Consider the following 21,974-nt stretch of genomic DNA (forward strand, 5'->3'; position numbering starts at 1 on the left):
ACAATCCAGACACCAGCGTTGCTCTAACCTGGAAGACAAAACAAAACGACCTTTACAACTTGAGTGATAATGTTGTCGTTGAATTTCTGCCTCTGCCCAAAGTGGGCTGGAAGGACTCCAGCACACCTGCACTCCAGCAGCTTAGTGGCCTAGTGGTAGAGTGTCCGCCCTGAGACTGGAAGGTTGTGTGTTCAAACCCCGGTCGGGTCATACCAAAGACTATAAAAATGGGACCCATTTCCTCCCTGCTTGGCACTCAGCATTAAGGGTTGGAATTGGGGGGTTAGATCACCAAATGATTCCCGAGCGCGGCGCCGCTGCTGCTCACTGCTCCCCTCTCGCCCAGGGGATGGATCAAAATCACACGGGGATGGGTTAAATGCAGAGGACAAATTGCACCACACCCAGATGTGTGTGTGATGATCATTGGGACTTTAACTTTAACTTCTAACTGTGGTATGTGGGGTCCCAAATGGATGGGCGGGCAGTGGCGTGCGTACCTTTGGTGTTGTCTAGGATTCTCTGAATGAGAACAGGGTATTTTGTGATCCTCTGGGTTACCAGCAGGATGCATTCCGGAACGCCGTGACGACGCAGCAGAGGACCGCGGCAGGCGCGCTGAGCAGGATGGGAAACAAGCACAAGCACACCACTCTTAGTGGACAAGCTTCAACAGCAACCAGTGGAGCACAGACAACAGAGATATGTCCCTCAGTCCAACGAATGCATATGCTAACGGATAATCTCACTAGTCGAAGCCGGCCTGTCTATTTCAACCTTTTGCAGATCACCAAAACCCCAACGAGTGTCAGTCTCCATAGGCCAGACGTGTCTGTGTTGGGACACAGACTAGGCCAACTACTTTGGGGTAGACCATTATGCTTGACTGTTGCGGGTAGGTCCAAGATCTGGCAAAATGCCTTCCTTGCATTGGAGTCATGTCTGAGGACCGAGGCTAGGGGACCCGATACAGATCTCATGTCCTCCTACTGCTTCAAGTGAAATTCAGGTGTAGGTGATTTCCTCCTACTGCTTCAACTGAAATTCAGGTGTAGGTGCTTTCTCACCCTGATGAAATACTGCAGTCTTCTGTCACGAGTCAAAACATCCTTGTAGAGTTTCACAGCTTTCGGGTGACGACTGCAAAATTCCGAGTAAACTTTCTTCAAGTCGTCTGCGCTCTGACCTGAAAACTAGACGCGCAAACACACACGTACAGAGACAGCCGGCTGATTATCACCTTTCCCGATCCCGACATCGCCAGCCTTCAGCGTGGCATTACCACCTGCGCAAGGAGCAGCTCTCCAATGTTGGGGATGATGAAGTTGGCGTCACTGCCCTCGGCCATGCCCTGCTTCCTGCGGGCCACGAGCTGGGCCAAGAAGGCGGTGTGGAGCTCCAGTAGCTGGTCCAGGCACGGGAAGATGGTATGGACCACGCCTGCCTCTAACATCACCTCCTCCAGCATGCCCCGCCTATACACGCCCTCCATGATGCGTAGCGTGCGGACGTGGTTGAATTCCGTCTGAATCAACTCTGCACAACAAGCAAACAGAGGGTGTCAGGGTTTTCCAAACTATCTTGATCTATGATTATGTTGGAATGTATATAACCGGTAATAAATAACTTAGGTGGATTAGTTTTATGCTTACGTTGGTATGTATCCGGTAATAAACCACCTAGCTCTGTCCCATCCTAAACAATGTCGTAAAACATCCCCTGCTCTGTTTACCTAGAGGTCAAGAGCTTTAACTTGTTTATTCAGTCTACTGTCACCCCCACCCTTTTCTTCTTAATAAAGATGCTCTTGTGGAAAGGGAGAGTCAGACTTCATTTGACCATCGCTGTAAGCACAGCGACGAGTGAACTCTCCGCCTGCAGATGTCTAAAACGACTAACTTGTCTCCGAGTGGTTCTTGCAAAATAAGTTAGAGTGAGCACCACTCTAACATTTTGGTGCCGAAACCCGGGACCCTCATACCCGCCATCTGACTGACGGAGGAAGACGTGCTGCATTGTCGACAAGCCAGCGTCCATTAGGAGGACCTGGAAAAGAAAGTCCTGGGAAGAGAACTTCTTCGCTGGGCCAGCATCTTAGGTCTGCCTTCGTCTGACAGAGGTGGTTTGACGGGACCCGGCAATGCAACGAACCAGGAGACACGTAAGTTAAAAAAAAAAAAAAATAATAATAATAATAATAATAATACGGCTGATACGGCTTTGGTTTGTCCGAGCTATGAGATACGGCTTTGGTTTGTCCGAGCTATGAGGTACGGCTTTGGTTTGTCCGAGCTATGAGATACGGCTTTGATTTGTTCGAGCTATGAAACGCGTAAAAAATTAAAGGTGCACGAGATACGGCTTTGGTTTTTCCAAGCTAAGAAACAGCTGGGATTCTCGTCCCAGTGGAAAGAACGGGCTAAGAAAAAAACTTTTTTTTTTTTTCTCAATTGAAGAAGGGCGTAGATTATTATTTTTTTTGTCCGTTTTTCCAAGCTGTTAGGAAGGGTTTTACACCCATCCTGGATAGGCCTAAAAATAAAAAGCGCTGGAGTTTGTGTGATTGAGAGTGACTGGTAGGATAAATTGGCAAAATAGCAGTTCTAGCATTGATCGACGGCAATAACACAGGCTAGTAATTTGTTAAAAGGTCAATTTAAACCTGCATTGAGGATCCTCAAAGAAAATAAAAAGAGATTGAAAAAAAAAAAAACACTGGAAAAACTAAAATTAAGATGAGAAAAAGGAACGATAAATCTCTAGCTCTTGAAGGAGATGAGTTCATGGCGAGTAGATTTCTCGATTGTATGTAATACATGCTGAAGTGGAAAAAGAAAAGAGAGAGAGTTGAATTGTGCTAGACTGTGGTTGAAAGCTTCACAAGAGAGAAGAGAATAAATCCAAAAGACAAAAGACAGAAAGTTGAAAAGTGCTGCGACTATGTTTGTCAGGCCGGAAGACAATGAGGCCACAGTGCGCAGGCGCACCGTCCCGGCCACGGCTCCAGCTGCAGCTCAAGCAGAAGGGCAAGAGAGGCATTCCGCTTGTGTGCAAAACTTGTATACAACAACTATGCAGTGGGACAGGCATGCTGAAAAAGTGATCCAAAAAGGCAAAAGTTCTGATGTATTTCATCTAGATGATGATAATGGTCTAAATGAAGATACAACGATCTTCTTCCAAAGTTCCCAAAGGGGAGAGGAAGAGTTAGAGACCAACTAGGCCGAAGGCCACCATATAATTCAAAACACCCATCAGATTCTGACAACTGTTGGAACTGTGGGAAACGTGGACACTGGTCAAGAGAGTGTTTAAAAAAAAAAAAAAAAAAAAAACGGTGCCAGTCAAGGGGCAGAGGAAGAGGCAGAGGAAAAGTCACATTTACAGCATGACAAGCTTCCTCTCCTTTGACCCCTCATGCTAATACAGAGAAAGAAAGAATAGATGCCCATATGACAGCAAAACATGTCATTGTCAGATTATTGGAACATTTTTTGGATTATTAGAGCTCCTGTCCATGCAAGAAGTATGACAATGTTGTTTGTATGCCCAACGACAAATTACCAGGGATCAAATTGTGTGTGTACACTAAAGTTAGAATTTGCAAATCAAGTGGTAAATGAATGCAACTTGAAGATAAATAAAAAAAATTAGAATGTACTGTCCTTGTGTGCGTGGGAGGGACTAGCTCATGATCGACCACAGGAAATGGCCAGCCTGTGACGAATCATTGGTGCTGGGACCTGCCCTACGCGCGCGAGAGCTGTGCATGTGTGTTAAAATGATGAAGATTGGCTAAACTTTTAGTGTAAAGAAATTTGCTAGACTGTGGTCTATTCAATTTGCACCGCAGAACAGAAACGACTTGGAAAGATAAAAATGAGAGGAAAAGAGAGAAATGTGTTTGCGAGCAGAAATTGATCCACACTAGTGCATGTTAAGTGTCGAGCCCTCATGAGAAATTTGAAAAAAAAAACGACAGAACATGCTTTCAGGAATTGGAAGAAGCAAAATTGTGAATTTAAGACATTGCAATGCTACATTTAATAGGAATAATTGATTGATGGTGTTATAAAATTATACAAACTGCTATATGCGAGCTAAATCTGAGAAATTGAGTTCGTTAAATCTAAAAGCAAAGAAAAATTCAGATTAATTTGCCAGTAGTTTTTATGAGTTGAGGTTTTTTTGGATTGGTGGATTGTTCTATCAGGAACCTTGAGTTGAAAATGGTATATGAATGTTGTGTGGTGAGCTTGGATGAATTGAGACCAATGTGATGGAAAGACTCCTTTTTGGAGACTGTGTGTGAGATGCAAATGAGCATTGATGAATGATTGCCTTGAATGATAGGAAAATACAGGTTGAATGGTTGAAGCTGTTGGCGACTACTATGGAAAATTAGTAGAGCGACTTTGCTGAAAGAGTGGTTTTGAGTAAGTTGAATGCTAAAATGAAAAACATAGCTTTTGGATTAATAATTAACTAGAGAAAAAAACCGGAGAACCAGTAACACATGCAGAAGATGTGTGAACTGGGAAATTGAGAAGCGTTTTGGAAAGAAAGTCGAATTAAATGATGGAATCATATGTAGTAAAGAACACATTCTCCCAAAAAGTTTGTCAAGGTGTGAGGCATGGGCGTTGCCAAGCCTCAGAAGGAGGGAGTGAATAGGACAGATAGTGGAAGATAGTAATAATACAAACCTTTACGACATATGGATTTTCTAATACATTTAGTGTCATACTGTGGTAAAATTTATTCTGGTATCATGCAATGTATATCTCACTAGTAAGCCTAAGTGTGACCAGGTCATGTTTCGGGTCAGGTTCGTGCGGGATTGTTTGGGCCTTGGTCCATGATCTCATTGGCACGAGACATCTGGTTTCCATTAACAACTGACAAGATATGCACCCGAGTGAGGAAAGGGAGGCTAACTCATAAATAATGAAGAGATTTGTTAAAAAAAATAATAATAATAATAATAATACCGTTTTTTTCCGTGTATAGTGCGCAATATTTAACTAATTTATTGTCCTAAAATCTGGGGTGCGTATTATACATGGGTACAAAAAAAGAAATTTTTAATTATTATTTTTTTAATTATTATTATTATTATATATATTTTTTTAAAGAAAGTCATGGTACAACAAAACCAACAACAGGACTGACCGACAAAGTCATGGAACAAAAAGACAGGGTGACATTACCAAAGACAGGAACAGAATGACAGTAACACATGCAATGATCCAACGGTGAGCGAGGGGCAGACAGGACTTAAATACAAAACACGTTACATCGATTGAGGTGACACAGGAAGAGAGGGGTGACGCGAACAGAAACTATGGCAACCTAGACACATAGCAAAACTGGGGACGAGACATGACAAATCTCCCCCGAAATAAAACTCACCTTTCTTCTTGTTTGTTGTCAATCGCGCATCGCATTCAGCCATCCTGCCCAACACACTTAGTAAAATTCATAATTGACGACACATCGTTTGATGCGATGGTGCAATCCTCGATGGTGTGTTATTGTCAAATATTGTTTGTTTTTTAATCTCCATCGCGGACCGGACGTCATACGGAGGCCGCCATTACAGATGCGCAGAACGGTTGCGCAAGACACGTCAGCTATATAAAGAGCGAGAGTTCAGTTCTCCACCTATTAGTTTCAATTCACAGTTTAATTAGCAGTTTCAATCAGCAAATAACAAAATGCGTATTACAGGTAATATTTTATTTCACAACACTTTGCCTTGTTCCTTTCGTCTCTGCTGTTTATTTCAAACACGCTCCAAACGACCGCAATGCTCTTGTATCAGACGCTCGCTCGATCACCTGCTAGTTTGCCGTCTGTCACAATGTACCCTACACAAATCCGAAACATTTGTTGCGGCTCCGAGTCACGACGAGGGGCAAGTTTTGGTTTCCAAGGGTGTTTTTATTCCTCTTCAACGTCTCTCCCATACAGAGCCGCCTCTTTCCCGTGCGCGCACGGAGCGCGGTGGTGCGTTTAGGGGCAGTCGGAGAAATCAACGCCAACAAAAAAAATGACATCCAGCCTAGTTAAGACCATACCAAAGACTATAAAAATGGGACCCATTGCCTCCCTGCGTGTGTGACGATCATTGGGACTTAAAAAAAAAAAAAATAAAAATAAAAATTAAAAAAAAAATTAGAAAAATTCATAAAAATCGGGTGCGTATTATACATGGGTACAAGCTTTCTTCCAGCATCAGCATGCCATTTTTAGGGTGCGTACTATACATGGGGGCGCACTATACACGGAAAAAAACGGTAATAACAATTAAATAATGCGTAAAGCCACAGAGAAAAGCATCATAATCGGAGACTGAACAGATTTGGATAGGACAAATAGGCTAAAACGGTAGGAAACAAGAGCGAGATCTGATGTTTTGGCTCATCAGGCATAAAAAGTAGAAATTGAGTTAGATAAATTTTAGAATAGGACACTTGGACTAAAGTGAATTCAGTCAAGAGGAAGCTAGGTTGGTCAATGTACCTACTCAATAAAATAGTAAGTTCGTTGCACCACAGTGGAGTTTGGGTGGTCAGAAAGTTGGATACGTTCAATTTTTGACTTTCACACAATCATGCATAGGAGTCGCACAAGGCGACAGTTAACAAGACAATGACTGCAATAGGGATCACTTACGACTGCACCGACATGGAAAAGTAGAAGCAAGGGAGTTGAGTAAGGGATTATATGCAGAACAGTCCGCTATACAGTTACCAATAGGAGGTTCTATCAAAAGAAGCTACATGAGAGATGTGTAGAATCCCTTTGTCTGTGTTTTGTGTTCGTGCGTAATCTCTGTAAAGTTGTGTCAGGCTGTTGTCGTTTGTCTGAGCCTTGGGTGCGCGCTCGGTGTGTGTGCGTACGTGTTAGGAAGAAGACGGCATGGATAAGGGAATCTCCTTTAAGACAGGAGGCAATAAATGGGAAAGCCCCTGTCATGAACGGTCTTTGGTTAGGAGGAATCATTAGGAAGTGCTCAAACTCTTCTTTCAAACACTCCTATCTGCCTCGTTAAAAAGGGCATTACAATTGACTACAAGAGTTGCAAAAAGCAGATGAAGAACATAGGTAGCATGATCAGGGCCCTCAGGCTGAAGGATGTGTCAAATGCAAATCTACTACCGCCTGATCTTTCCTCCTCACAGGTCGACAACCCCATCAATCCAGGAGACTGGGTCTACATCAAGGTCATCAAAAGAAAGAACTGGGCCAGCCATGGTGGGAGGGACCATTCCAAGTCTTGCTGACTTCCCCCTCCGCAGTGAAGATCGCTGAACAACCCAGCTGGATTCACCTTAGCCAATGCAAGCTACAAGGAGTGCTGGACCCCTCATTTCGGGACGGTGGCGAAGTCTGCAAGCAACGATCCCAACTCCGCTAGGCGGGGGTTTGTCTTGGTGTTCCTGTCATCTTAGTAGCAACGGGGCTCCACATGCCAGGTGGATCCTCTGCTGCGTTGTGGTTGGAGCATGCTATGGTCTATGGACACATCTGAACATACCAAGTGATAATGTTGACCGTGGGAAACGATGGTCACACGATGAGAACTTTGAGGACTGGTCATGAGACCCCAGAAACCCATACGAAACCAACGCTTGGTACCGGTATGTGAAGGTCACTGTGAGAGCGCACACACAGGTGGGATGTTATGTGTGTGTTCAAAAACTCCCCTTGCTCCACACAAGTTCACTTGGAGGCCAAAGCAATGAATGTCACTGAAGCAAAATGTATGGCATCCATGGGAGGAGTTGGATATCAACACTGTGCTGTCACAGTCAGTGACGCTACCCCTACCGCCCTGGACTCGCAGGAATGAATCTGTGATCAAACTCTTTTGGATTAATCCCAATGTAACTGTTGGAGGACGACAGATGCCACAAGTGGCCTAAACCAGAACGCTACCTGGAATGGACTACACGTGTTTCATCCAAGAAAACATGACCCACGAACGCATTAACAACTACTGCTCTCCAGGAGGAAACTGGATGGGAGCTTTGGACATCACCGCTGTGTGCCAGAATGGGAGAGCCACTTCAAGGCGTAAGGGCTCTCCTGCCAACATGGCTGCACCATTGGACGGGACCTGCTTCATTCAGAACGGATCATGGCTTTATTTTCATTTTCTTATTGATAGCATTCTGGTCGCCTAAGGCAGAGGGACCGTGTGAGACTTTTCCTGCGATTTAACATCGGCCAGCAGGTTTTTAGATCACACAATAAGTTTGAACTGGAGTATTGAGGGAAAACCTTAGACTAACTTGTCTCCGAGTGGTTCTTGCAAAATAAGTTAGAGTGAGCACCACTCTAACAGAGGGCCGTGGCCATCGTCGTGACAACAAGGACACTCAAAGCTGTCGGTTAGCATCCCATGTGGGATGCGGCGTACCGTAGATGACGTCTTGTTGTTTAATCAGGTCTTTATGGAGCGTCTGCAGGAATTTGGGCTCCACCACCAGACTCCAACTGTCGGCTTGTACGCTCCGGCCATCCGTCTGCAGCTCCTCCAGTAGGGGGCTCCACCACCAGTCTCCTAAGACACGGCAGCCTTCACTTTCATCCCACCCCGACAAACAATAAGCAGTGGTGGAAAAATACGCACCGTCATCAGTGAGTGACTCCATGGACAAAGTCCTGCTTCGAAAGTTGAGAGACTCGGTGGACTGAGACAGAATCCTCCTGAGGCCGACCGGGTCCTCGCTCACGCTGGACACACAGATGGATTTCTTCTAACAGGTAGGCTACAATGTGACACTGGGCGGAGGAGAAGTCGGCCAGTGCTCACCACTCACCCTGCGATATTATTGGTGGAGACGCTCTTGGCAAGCGAGAGGCCCGAGCGGACCCGTCGGGAACCCAGCAGAGACTGGCGGAGGCTGTCTGACGGGTAGATGGCCGAACTCGGACGCTGCTTCATTGCCGGTGCTGAACAGCCAAGTGACGAACTCGTCACATCACTACCACCCATCCATGAACAATACACACACTCGTGCACACACACACACACACACACATCGCCACACGCACGCGCACGCATACACACACACTCGTGCACGCACACACGTGCGCACACACACACACACACTGCAAACTGTCAGAATTAAGTTAACTCACTTTTTGCCCGCAGAGCAACGTTCTGAAGAGCTGAACTGTTTCTGGCCATCGCCAGCTTCTGTTGCTGTTAACCAGACAGGCAAGAGACAGAGAGGTAGACACATAAGAGCGAGACAAGTCCGCTGCCATTCAGTACTACTAGAAGCACAACGGACTCCAGCGTATTTGTGCTTTGCCTGTCACAAATTCTCATATTCTGTTGCACATTTTTTTTGTGGAGACCTCTTCTTATCTGCATGTTTTTAAGATCCCTTGGTTACTTGTGATTTACCTCTTCTTCTTTTTTTAAATGGCACTCACAAAGAACATTAACAATTTTCCAATTTTGCCCATTCCCATTTGTGAATGAGATTTAGTTCTTTGGAAGCAGACTAAAGTCCCTCGTGGACCAGGTCTTGTGTTGTCAATTACCTTCTGCTTCATCTTGGCACAGCTCGCCAAACTGTCTCGGCAACGGTTGTGAATGGTCACGTTACAACCTGACAGACGGACCAATTAGAGACAGACAGGTGGTCAATCGTTCACCCATCGTCACTGTCGGTGCTGTCAATTGCCGCGATTGCCTGCGTGCATGTGTGCGTGTTACCAGGGCAGCTGAGGGCCTCCTTGGCGGTGATGCTTCGGTTGCACGCCGAGCACAACGTGGTGGATGAGACCGTGAGGGACGTGAACAGGTGACCTTTGTTGGAGCGAGCCTCCTTCTCGCGCTCCTTAACTCGCTCCTTTTCCTTGTTCTGACGACAACACACACACACAGGGTGACCCCAGGAGATGAAATGTTTACATGAGGCTCCTGTTTGAAATGCAATGTAAATAATGAAGATGACTTTTCTTTTTTCACTTAGTTTCTGTGCCACACACCCAGGACAGGAAGTGTGCGTGCGTATAGTAGTTTGTTTACATGTCTTCACACAACAAGCCGATTTATAATTTCCGCTTGCAGCTTTGCCTTCAAATGTTACCAATTAAAAGTCATGCACGGATATAAAATAACAATAAAAAGAAGACCGGTGTCTCTTTTGCCTTTCAAACTGTTCAGAAATCAGCTGACAAGACTCAAGACTCTCAATCTGCATGCGAGTGTGCAGGTATCATGAGACACCAGTCACACTGCTTGACCACCAGCAAAAAGTACACCCTCATAGCACCTCGAAGGAAAGATGTAAGCATGCCAGTGCAAAGAAATATCATATACCGTATTGGCCCGAATATAAGACGGTGTTTTTTGCATTGTAATAAGACTGGAAAAGTGGGGGTCGTCTTACATTTGGGGTCTGGACGTTATACCCATTCACAACGCTAGATGGCGCCAGATATTTTTAAAGCGAATGCTGAACTTAACTCTCCAGGCCAAAGCCATTAGTTTCAGATGTACTGTAATTATTTTCTGTATAAAAATTAAAATTGGTGTTCAAAAAGTCTTTTTTCAAACTCGAGTCTTGAAAAAGAGGGGGTCGTCTTATAATCAGGGTCGTTTTATATTCGGGCCAATACGGTACGTTGGCCGAGACTTGGCCTAGAGCTTGGACTGGTCGCTAGTCGGTCACAAATCAAATCCATTTTCCAGAACCGCTTTCATACATTCAAAACACACCACAGACATTTCAAATGGTGAAAGAAAAACATACATAAGCCCACCCTTGGTACCAGAGACAGACATGACACCCAGATCCCAGATTGAGACATGCTATGCTTTATCTGTGTCAACATGAAAGCTGATGTAGGGAAGCAGGTCAATTTGAAAAAGAATTGGGCCTCAAGTTGACAGACCCTTGAGACAACCCACTCTCTATTTCATTTGTCAAATTGCAGCTTTGGGGTCAACGTGCAATGTAACAGGCACGCAAGCACGTGTAATGTCTCATGAACTGTTAAATCGTCATTTCAATCCATCCCTAACCCTAACTATTTAAATAGTATTTGAATAACCGTTACTAAACTTTTTTTTATAAAGACCTATACAGTTGTAACCATTACAACTCTGCAATAATAATTCATATGAAAGTATTTGATGAAGTGCGCTTAACAATTTGTAGTTGTACATTTTCACTTCCTGTTTGGACACGCGCACTTCGGGCCTCCCCTCCCCCCGTCCGCCCGTTTCCTCTGTAGGACAAAGCGGCCACGCTGAGAGTAACGGATTTAAGACACACGCGAAGCTCAAAAGAAGCGCTAACACGATACGCAAGACCACAATCATAACATGCCACCGCGCGCGCACGGCACTACCGGGAGTTAAAACGTCCTATATTATTATTTTGTTTTTCAAATCTCAAAAGGAAAAAAACGCTTCAGTTTCCACCAAGTTGCTTCTGATCACGCGCGCAAACTCTCCCCACTGTTGCAAACGCAAAGTGCTCGCGCGACCAATCACCCGATCACGGGTCAATATCGGCTTTACGGACTTTAGGCAGATGAAACGTGGGGGGGGGGGGGGGGGGGGTGCAAAAAAAAAAAAAACGGAACCAAAGAAGAGGCTCAAAGAGACTTGCTTTTAACTAAATCTTTGGACGGCTAATAATCAGTTATCAATGACGGCATTCGTTCTTTTTGCTTTCAAGAGGGCTCACCTTTGCGTTCATTTCTTTCATCTTGTCCTTGTTCCTTCCCTCCAACAGCCGGGACATTCTGCCCGCCCAAGTGTTCACGTGGAGCCAACAGTCAGTCAATACTAAATCAATTAGTCATTTGATCGGTCACCGATTGATATCCGTCGGATTGGGCTGAGGTTCGGGTCCAGGTCCACGAACAAGGCGTGCAGTCTGGGCGCAAGGGCGGGGCTTGCCCCTGGAGTGGACAAGCAGCATTAGCGTGCTGTGTCCAATAGCAGCTCAGGCAGCAGTAGGAGCCTTTGACCAATACCTGAGACGATCCTACCGGAAGCCCCCGCCAGTCCACTTGGAGGGGTTCGCTTTGTACGCTGCGGAGGGCGGGGCGGAGTCGTGTGGCGGAGTCTATCACTATCACAACGTGTCGACTGATCACAATGGCGCTTCAAGAGCCATTCAGAATCCTGTCGGAAGTGAAATGGCTGGCTCCAAATTCTTCTTGATGGACGTGGCCGCTATAGTAGCCCGCCGATTGGGGTACGGCGGTGACATGATGGGACAATTAAAAAAAAAATATATATATATATATATAATAACCAGAAAACCAAGAAGACCAAGAAAAAAAAAAAAACAAGAAGACCAAGAAAAAAAAAGTATTATATATCCATCCAGCCATTTTCCGGACCGCTTATGGTCCCCACAGGGGTCGCGGGGAGTGCTGGAGCCTATCCCAGCTGTCATCGGGCAGTACGGGGGGGACACCCTGAAATCGGTTGCCAGCCAATCGCAGAGCACACAGAGACAAACAACCATTTGCACTCGCACTCCACACTAGGGACAATTTGGAGTCTTCAATCGGCCTAACCAAGCTTGTTTTTGGATGAGGGAGGAAACCGAAGTGCTCGGAGAAACCCACGCGGGCCCGGGAGAACATGCAAATCCCACACAGGGAGCGCCCGGAGGTGGAATCGAACCCGCACCTTCCTAACTGTGAGGCAGAGTGCTAACCAGTGCGTCACCGAGCCGCCATATATATATACAGATATATACAGATATATATATACAGATATATATATACAGATATATATATAGATTTATATATAGATATCCTCTCTCTATCTCTCTCTCTCTCTCCCTCTCTCCTCTCTCTCTCTCTCCTCTCTCATCTCTCTCCTCTCTCACCTCTCTTCTCTCTCTATCTCTCGCGCTTCCCATCCTACTCTCTCTTCTCTCTCTATCTCCCTCCTTCTACCTCCCTCTCTCTCGCTGCCGCTCTCTCTACCTTCTCACTCTCTCTGCTCTTCTCCTCTCTCTACTTTCCTCTATTTCCTAACTCCACCCCTCACTCACCTTGCTCCTCTTCGGACTCTCGCCTCTCTCTCTCTCTCCGCATCCCCCTCCCCCCCTAACCTGCTCCTCAGTCCCCACTCCCTCTCTCCGTCTCCTATCTCTTCTCTCTCTCGCCTCATTCCTCCTTCGCCTCCTTTCGCCTCACCTCCCGCCCTCCCTCTTACACTACACCCTTCTCGTCGCTCTCCCCTCCTCCTCACCCCTCCGCTACCTCTCCCACTCTTCCCCCTCTCTCCTGGGGGGGGGGGGGGGGGGGGGGGGGGGGGGGGTCGGGGGGGGGGGGGGGGGGTGCGGGGGGGGGGGGGGGGCAGCTCTGACATCCGCCGCCCCCCCTACTCACTCCACTCTACTCAGCGTTCACGCTTCCCCGTCACCCAAACGCCCACCACAATACCTTCCCTCCATATTCACTCCAAAGCAAAGATCTGCACTCGTCATCATAGCACCCACCCCCAAACACCACTCCACACCCTTCGCCCTATCCGTCACCTCCTCGCACGCTCTCACACTAATCGGGCACTGCATCACCTTCTCTCTCCTATCTCTCTCTCTATCATCTCTATCTCTCTCCCTCTATCTTCTCTCTATCTCTCTTCTAGCTCTCTCTACCCTCCTAGCCCACTCTCAAATCGCATCTCCTACCCCACCCAATCCCCTTCCCTATCCCCTCCCCTCTATTTGTCTTCTCATATCGGTCGCTATCTGTCTCTATCCTCTCTCTCTCTCCCTCTCTCCTCTCCTCTAATCTCAATCGCTATCTCTAATCTCTATCACTCTCTCTACTCTATCTCTATCACTAACTCTCTCTCTCGTCATCTCTCTTCTCTTGCTCTCGCTCCTCTCCCACGTCCACACGCTTCTCCCCACCCTCCCCTCTCCTCTCTCTTCTCCCCTCTCCTCCTCCTCTCTTCCCTTCACCGACGACGCTCAAGCTCGAGAAGTCTGACCCCTCAGGAAGCGCGAAACACGGATAAACCTACCCTACCGATACTCTCACCTCTCTCAGACATTCATCACGCAGACCTCAGACCACAATCCACCACCACAGGACTCCTCCACAGTCTCCTCAATCACCAACACTTCCTCCCCCCCCCCCCCCCCCCCTCGTCCCCCTCCCCCTCCCCCACAAAACCCACCAGCACTCCAGAAACCCTGTCCCCGCACATCCGTCCACCATCCACAACTCTCATCACCAAACCCCCCACTCACAATTCCATCATTCTCTCTGCTCACTACCGCCCTCTTCTCGCTCTCTCTCTCTCTCTGCTCAGCCTCCATCTCTCTCCTCTCTCTCTCTCTCATCTCTCTCTCTCTCTCTCTCTCCCTCCTTCCTCTCTCCTCTCTCTCTCTCGTTCTCTTCTCTCTCATCTCTTCTACTCTCTCTCTCTATCTCTCTCTCTCTACTCCTCCCCTCTTCCTCCCCTTCTATCTCCTTCCCTCTCTCCTTCTCTTCTCCTCATCTCATCTCTCTCTCATCCTCGTTCTTCATCGTCTTTCTCTCGTCTCTCTCTCTCTCTCTCATCTCTCTTCTCTCTCTCTCTCTCTCTCTCTCTCTCCCTCTATCATCCAAATTCTATTCTCCTCTCTCTTATCTCCCCCCTTCTCTCATCTCTCCCCTCATCTCTCTCTCTCTCCCATCTCCTCTCGTCTCTCTCTCTTCTCTATCTCTCTCTTCTCTCTCTCTCTTTCTCCCTCCTCATCCTCTCTATCCTCATCCTCTTCCCTCATCCCACTCGTTCTCTCTCTCATCTCTCTCACCCTCTCCTCCGTCTCACTCTCTCCCTCTCTCTCTACTCCCTCACACTTCCTCTTGTTCACGTATCTTCCTCTCCTCCGCCCTCCCTCTTTCATCTCCTCCTCCAGCCCTCTCTCTCTCCTCATCACTCTCTCCTCGCGCCCACTCACTTTCTCTCTCACTCTCCATCCTCCGTCTCGCTCTCCGCTCTCCCCTCTCTCTCTCCCTCACTCTCCTCCCCATGTCTCGCCCCTCCCTCATCACTCCCTCACCCCCTTCCTCTCCTCCTCTCCCCACATCTTCCGTCTCATCCTTCACCTCAATCCTACCTCTCCTCCCCTCTCGCTTCTCGATCACGTCTCTTCTCTCGCATCCCCCTCGTTCTCCTCCTTCTCTCCCCTCTCCTCTCGTCCCCCCCCTCTCCCCCCCCTCCTCCTCTCTTCCCCCATCCTTCCCCATTCACTTCTACCTCCTCCCTCTCTCCAGCTCACCCACCCCCCCCTCCTCGTCTTCCTTCACTCCTCCTCCCCTCCTCCCCCTCTTCTCTCTCATCTCCCTCCCGACTCCTCTCTCCTCTACTCCCCCTCCCTCTCTTCACCACTCCCTCTCATTCCTCTCTCTCTATCTCATCCCCCCTTCCTTCCTCTCCTCCCCTCTCCTCTCACCATCTCTCTCCCCTCCCCTTCAGCTTCTGCCTCCTCCCATCTCTCCCTCCCCCTCCTCTCCCTCTCGGCTCTTCCTCTCTCTCTCATCCAATCCTCTCTCCCTCCTTCCCTCGCACTCTCCCCCTCCTCTCGTCTTCTCCTCCTTCCCTCTTCCTCCCCTCTTCTCCCCTTCTCTCCCTTTATCCCTCCCTACTCCTCACTCTCTCGCCACCCCTCCCTCTTCCTCCTCGCTTTTCATCCATCCTATCCTCACTCTCACTCTCCTCTCTCTCCTCTCTCCTCTCTCCCTCTCTCTTCTCGTCCTTCTCATACTATTCCTCTCCACCGCCTTCTCTTCTCCCCTCTCTCGCATATTCTCCTCCCATCTCCTCTCCCATGCTCTTTCTCTCCCATCCCCCGCACCCTCTCTCGTCTCTCCTCATCTCTCCCCCCTCTCTCTCTCCCCTCCCTCCTCCTTTCCCTCGTCCCTCCTCTCCATCACTCTCCCATCCTCCTCTTCTCACTCTCCTCTCCTCTCACGCAATCGACACCTCTCGTCCCTCCAACCCTCCTCCGACTCTCGTCCTTCATCTCTCGCACTCGACTCTCCTCTCTCCTCTTCCCCTCTCCCCTCTCCCTCCCCCTCCCCTCTCTCCCTTCCGCTCCCCTTCCCTCGTCTACGCTCCCTCATCTCCCTCCAGTCTCTCCCTCCCGTCAACTTCCTACTCCTCTCACCTCTCTCTCGTCCTCTTCCTCTCTCCACGCATCCTCTCGCCCTCTCCTTCCTCTCTCCCCTCTCCCTCCCTCTCCATCTCCATCCTCCCTCCTCTCTACTACTCCCATCTCTCTCTCTCATCTCAAACTCCTGCATCTCTCCTCCTCTTTCCCACCTCTCTCATTCTCTCCCCCATCCGCTCATCTGCTATCTCCCTCCTCATCCACTCTCCTCTCTCTTCCCCTGCGTCATCCCTTCTCTCTCATCCATTATCCCCTCTCATCTCTAATCCTCTCTTCCTCACCCACTCTCCTCTAATTCTCATCCCTCTCTCTCTCAATCTCCTCTCCAATCTCACTCTCATCTTTCTCCCCGTCGCCCGCTTCCCACCTCACCTCCCACACTCCTCATCGGTTCTCTCTCTCTCCTCGTCCTCTTCCATGTCTCACCCTCAATCCATCCCCTTCTCTCCTCCCTCGGTTCTCTCTCCACTCTTATCCCTCCAGTCACATCCTCTTCTTCAAGAATCATTTCCATCCCTTCATCATCCTACTTCAACTCAGCTCTCGTCCACATCTCTTCTTCCTCTCCTCAGTTCTCTCTACACATCATCCCTCTCTCATCCATCCTCTCTCTCCCCCAATCACACCTCTCCCACATCTCCACTCTTCCATCTCATCTCACCTCATCTGCGACATCTCTAGCCCCCTTCCCCTCCGTCGTCAATCTCATTCATCATCACTTCTTTCACTCTTTTCTCTCTCCTTCTCCCATCGCTCCTTCTCCAAATCTCTCTCCCTCGACATCTCGAGTGGGTCGGGGTCTCCCTCTCTTAGCCCGTCGTCTTCTCTCCCCCTTCCCCTCTCCTCTCCTCTCTCACTCACTCTCTCCCGATCCTCAACTCTCTCTCTCACCCTCTCCCCATTCCTCTCCGAGTCTCCCCTCCTACTCTCTACCTCTCTCTCATCCTCCTCTCCTCTCTCTCTCCTCCTCTCCTCAATCCCCCCTACTCCTCTCTCCTCTCTATTCTCTCTCCGCTCCCCTCTCTCCTCTCTCTCTTCTCTCTACATCTCCGTCCTCCTCCACTCTCTCCATCTTCCCTCCTTCTCCGTCCTCTTCTCGCCATCCTCCCGTCCTATCTCCTCTCTCTCACTCTCTCATCCTTCTCGTACTCTCTCCTCTCTCTCGCCTCACTTCATCTATCTTCCTCAGTAACCCCTCACTCTCCCTCGTTCCTCCCCATCTACCGTCCTCCCTCTCGTCTCTCTCGTCCTCACTCTCCACTCCTCAACCTTACCATCGTCTCTCCCATCCTGCTCGTACTCAACACTCCTCCTCTCTCTCTTCGCCTCCTCTCCTCACTCTCTCACCATCCCCCTCTTCTCTCACACTTCGTCCTCGCGATCCTCCATTCTCTCTCTCAACTCATATGCTCATTCCCTCCAACCTTCATCTTCGCTCATGAACACGCCCCCCATCTCCCCTCCTCAATCCCCTCCTCCGTCCCAGTCCACTCTCATTTTCCTCTCTCTCCCCTCTCCTTCATATCAATCGCCTACTCTTCCTCACCTCTCTCCTTCTCTCCTTCTCTCCTTCTCTCGCTCCCTATCCTACCCTCTCTGCATCTCTCTCCCTCCTCACTACTTCTCTCATTCTCCCTACACTCTCCTCTCTCCCTCCCATTCTCCTCTACCTCTCTCTCCTCTCTCAACGCACTCCTCTCCTCCCTCCTCCTCTCCTATCTCCTCTCTACCCCCTCCTTCTCTCCTCCACCATCTCCCTCTCCTCCATCTCTCTCTCAATCCATCTCTCTCTTCCAAATCTCTCATCTCTCTCACTCTCTCAAATCTGTCACTTCACTCCCCTCATCATCTCTCACGTCCCGTCGCTCTCACTCCCATCGTCGTCATCTCTCCTGATATTTTCTCTTCACTCCTCTCTCATCTCTGTCCCCATCTTCTCTCCATCTCACATCTTCTTCCCTCTAGTCTCCATTCACACGCCCTTCCTCTCTCTCTCTCTCTCTCTCCCTCATCCCCCTTCCCCCTCCTCCCGGTCTCTCTCTCCTTCGCCTCTCTCTCCTGCTCCTCTCTCCCTCTCATCTTTCCTCTCTCCCCTCCCTCCTCTCCTCTCTCCTCTAATCTCCACTCCTCTCTCTCCCTTCCTCCTCCATTCCCCCCTTTCCCTTACCTTCTCAAACCCTCTCTCTCATCAACCCTCTCTCCTCTCCTTCTACTCTCATTCTCCTCCTCGCTACCACCCTCTTCTCTCCTTCCTCAACCCTCTCTCGTCTCCTCTCTCTCTCTCTTGGCTCTTCATTCTCCTCCACCCCCTCCCCTTGTTCTCCTCTCCCTCTTCACCCATATCTCCTGGACCCTCACACTCCTCCTCTCCTCACTCTCTCTCCTCTCTTCTCCCGAGACTCGCTCCTCATCTCCTCTCTCCGTATATCTCTCTCTCTCTCTCTCCTCTCTTCTCACTCTCTCCGCAAGCCTCTCTTCTTATCCTCCTCTCCGATCACGCATCTCCCATCTTCATCGTCCTCTCCACTCTTTCTCTCTCCTTCTCTCTCTCTCTCTCCTCTCTCTCTCTCTCCTCGCATCCTCTCCCCCCTATTCGTCTCTCTCCTCCCTCTCTCTCGTCTCAACTCTCTCCTCTATCTCTCTCTCTCTCGTCTCTCTCTCGCTCTCTCTCTCTCTCTTCTCTCTCTCTCTCTCTATTCTCCTCTTATCTCAACGTCTCGTCCTCTCTCTCTCATCTCTCTCTCCTCTCTCACTCTGCTCTCTCTCTCTCTCTCTCTCTCTCTCTCTCTCTCATCTCTCTCCCATCTCCTCCTCTTCACTGTCCTCGATCACTCAGTCCTCTTCTCTCTCTCATCTCCTCTCATCTCCTGCACTCTCTCTCACTCCTCTCACTTCTCCTCTCTCTTCGTCTCCTCTCTCATTCTCTCTCTCTCGCCCTCCTCTCTCCCCCCTCTCCCCTCTCCTCTCATCCTCCTCTCTACCTCCCTTCTACTCTTCTCTCTCTTCTCTCTCTTCCTCTCTATCTACTCTTATCATCTATCTTACTTATCTTTCATCTATCCTATTCTTATCTATCTATCTTAACCTAATCAATTCTTTTAACTATCTCATACTAATCTATCTCTATCTATCAGCTATCATCTAACATTCTCATCTATCTATATCTACATCTATCTATTATCCTATCATCTATCACTCATCATCATTCATCTATCTACTATATCATCATCTATCATCTATCTATCTATATCTAACACTACTATATATACTATCATCAATCTATATATAAATATATCATCTCTTATATATATAACATCATCTATATATATAAATCTATCTATAATATTATACCTCATCATCTATCTATAATCTATCTATCTATAGTAACCGATTTTTTCGTGTAAAGTGCGCAAAATTAAACTAATTATTGTCCCTAAAATCTGGGTGCGCCATTATACATGGGTACAAAAAGAAAAATAATAATATATTATTTTATTTTTTTTTTTAAGTCCAATGATCGTCACACACGCAGGGAGGTAATGGTCACATTTTATAGTCTTTGGTATGGTCTTAACTAGGCTGGATGTAATTTTTTGTTGGCGTTGATTTTCTTCCTCCTCTGCTGTCACTTCAACACGCTCCATGCGAGCGCAATGCTCTCGTATCAAGCTAATGCTTTGCTCGATCACCTGCTCTTTGGCTGTCTCACAATTGTACCCTACACAAATCCGAAACTTTGCTTGCGGACTCGAGTCCCGACGAGGGCAAGTTTCGGTTTCTAGGGTGTTTTTAATTCTTCAACGTCTCTCCCTGACGAGCCGCTCTTTCGTGCGCGGATGGTCGCGTTTACGGGCAGTCGGAAGAAAGGAACGAACGCCAACAAAAAAAATTACATCAGCTAGTTAAGACCATACCAAAGACTATAAAAATGGGACCCATTGCCTCCCTGCGTGTGTGAGCATCATTGGGACTTAAAAAAAAAAAATTACATAAAAATAATTTTTTTTTTTAAAATTCATAAACATTGGGTGCCGTATTATACATGGGTACAAGGCTTTTTCCGCATCAAGCATGCCATTTTAGGGTGCGTACTATACATTGGGGGCGCACTATACACGGAAAAAAACTTATCTATATATCTATAGTCTATATCTATTCTATCTATCTATAGATATATATATTAGGGGTGTAACGATACATCATAACTCATTATACACATCGATTAATCGTAATATGCTCTACGATTTATTGGCATCGATGCTAAACTTAAACATCGATTTTATATCGCCGTGTTTGAACCTCGGACATGAGAGCGACTTTATTTTTGAAATCCGTTCATTGTTGCTCGCTTCTCATTCCGAGGAGCAGTGCGCCCGGCGTTGTTGTGTTGTTGACGGAAGCAGGCACGTGGAGAAGGTGAGTCGAACAAACTAGTAACGTCTGTCCTGGTGCTGTGCTATGGCTAGTGTCGTGCAAAAAGAACGAGGAAATTTGCTCCCCTTTAGGCTTCAAGTCATTCGTTGGGAAGCACTTGGATTCCAAAGAAAGATGGCTCAACGAGAAACGACAGCTGCAAGTTTGTATAGTCCTGCCCATGCGGGAAACAAAAATTAAGGGAGCACAAATCTCCCGGCACATTAACCTAAAAAAACAGACGACCAAGTTCAGTGTTAAAAATAAGCACTTATCTATACTTGCAATACTCCTTGTATGTAATTTCCTAATAAAGAGTTTGCAGTACTTGGTTGATTTTTGGGTATGAATTGTTATAAAATCAGGATATTGTTCTATATTTTTATTAAAAAAAAAAAACGATCGTAGATCACATATTGCGAACATATCTGTATGAATCGCACTGCTTTAAGATATCGGCTAAATATCGTATCGTAAGTCCTTCTACTCGATATTATATCGTATCTGTGACAAAACCCGCGATTACACCCGAATAATATATATATATATATATATATATATAATAAATAAATATCATTATATATATCTTGTATATGTATATAACATGGCGGCGTCGGTGACGCACTGGGACACGCCGCCGTCACAGTTTGAAGGTGCCGGGTTCGATTCACCTCCGGCGCTCCCTGTGTGGGATTTGCATAGTACTCCCCGGCCCGGTGGGTTTTCGCCGGGAGCAACTTTTCTGGGATTTCCCCTCCACATCCCAAAAACATCCTTGGTAGGACGATTGAAGACTCAAATCTCAGCCAAATAATCACAAGACTGCTACGGATACCGAACTCAAAAATGGGGCCACCATCAGTCACCTCCTATACATGGATGGACAAAGTAGTATGCCAAGATGCGAACGAGACATCTTTCACTGATCCACAACAACCAGGATCTAACAGCACAGACATTGGAATGTCATTCGGACTAGAGAAAATGCTGGTCGCATGGTGACAAAGGAGGGGAGGTAGTCATACAGATTGGGTCTCACTCCCAGAAGGAACAATAACAGACAATGAGGACAGCTACAAAGTTACCTTGGTATCCAACAAGCAAATGGCAACCTCGATGAAGCCACAAGGAGAGGAGCCACAGCAAAATACCTACAACGAGTAAGGCACAAGTCCTCAGAATCAGCTAAATGCAAAACAAGATCCGGCACTAACATCTACGCCCTCCATCATCAGATACCCGTGCAGGAATAAAAAGCTGTCCTAAAGGAAGAGACGCAGACCACAGATGTCAAACACGAATGCTCCTAACCATGCACTGAGGTTCACCACTAATCCAGCACCCTGAGACTGTACACTAGCACGTCATCCTTTCGGGCCTTTTCTTGATGTA

General features: G+C 47.6%; 1 protein-coding gene across 3 annotated transcripts in view; it reads right to left on the minus strand.

Moving 5' to 3' along the window:
• Positions 1-11,922, minus strand: part of LOC133147300 (rho guanine nucleotide exchange factor 2-like) — a 23,393-nt gene extending 11,471 nt beyond the window's left edge. Inside the window, exons 1-10 of one of the 3 annotated variants that reach the window (XM_061271293.1) lie at positions 11,724-11,922; positions 9,740-9,887; positions 9,565-9,632; positions 9,154-9,217; positions 8,832-8,964; positions 8,642-8,745; positions 8,429-8,572; positions 1,286-1,536; positions 1,068-1,193; positions 501-618 (exon numbers count right to left, since the gene is read on the minus strand). In XM_061271293.1, the coding sequence (XP_061127277.1) occupies positions 501-618; positions 1,068-1,193; positions 1,286-1,536; positions 8,429-8,572; positions 8,642-8,745; positions 8,832-8,964; positions 9,154-9,217; positions 9,565-9,632; positions 9,740-9,887; positions 11,724-11,780 (1,213 nt within the window). In that variant the 5' untranslated portion in view covers positions 11,781-11,922. The remainder of the gene's footprint in view (positions 1-500; positions 619-1,067; positions 1,194-1,285; positions 1,537-8,428; positions 8,573-8,641; positions 8,746-8,831; positions 8,965-9,153; positions 9,218-9,564; positions 9,633-9,739; positions 9,888-11,723) is intronic. The other 2 variants (XM_061271292.1, XM_061271294.1) reach the window with 2 other exon arrangements.
• Between the last annotated feature and the right edge of the window lie 10,052 nt (positions 11,923-21,974).

The sequence above is a fragment of the Syngnathus typhle genome, unplaced genomic scaffold (genome assembly GCF_033458585.1).
Source record: "Syngnathus typhle isolate RoL2023-S1 ecotype Sweden unplaced genomic scaffold, RoL_Styp_1.0 HiC_scaffold_41, whole genome shotgun sequence".
Taxonomy (NCBI): Eukaryota; Metazoa; Chordata; class Actinopteri; order Syngnathiformes; family Syngnathidae; genus Syngnathus; species Syngnathus typhle.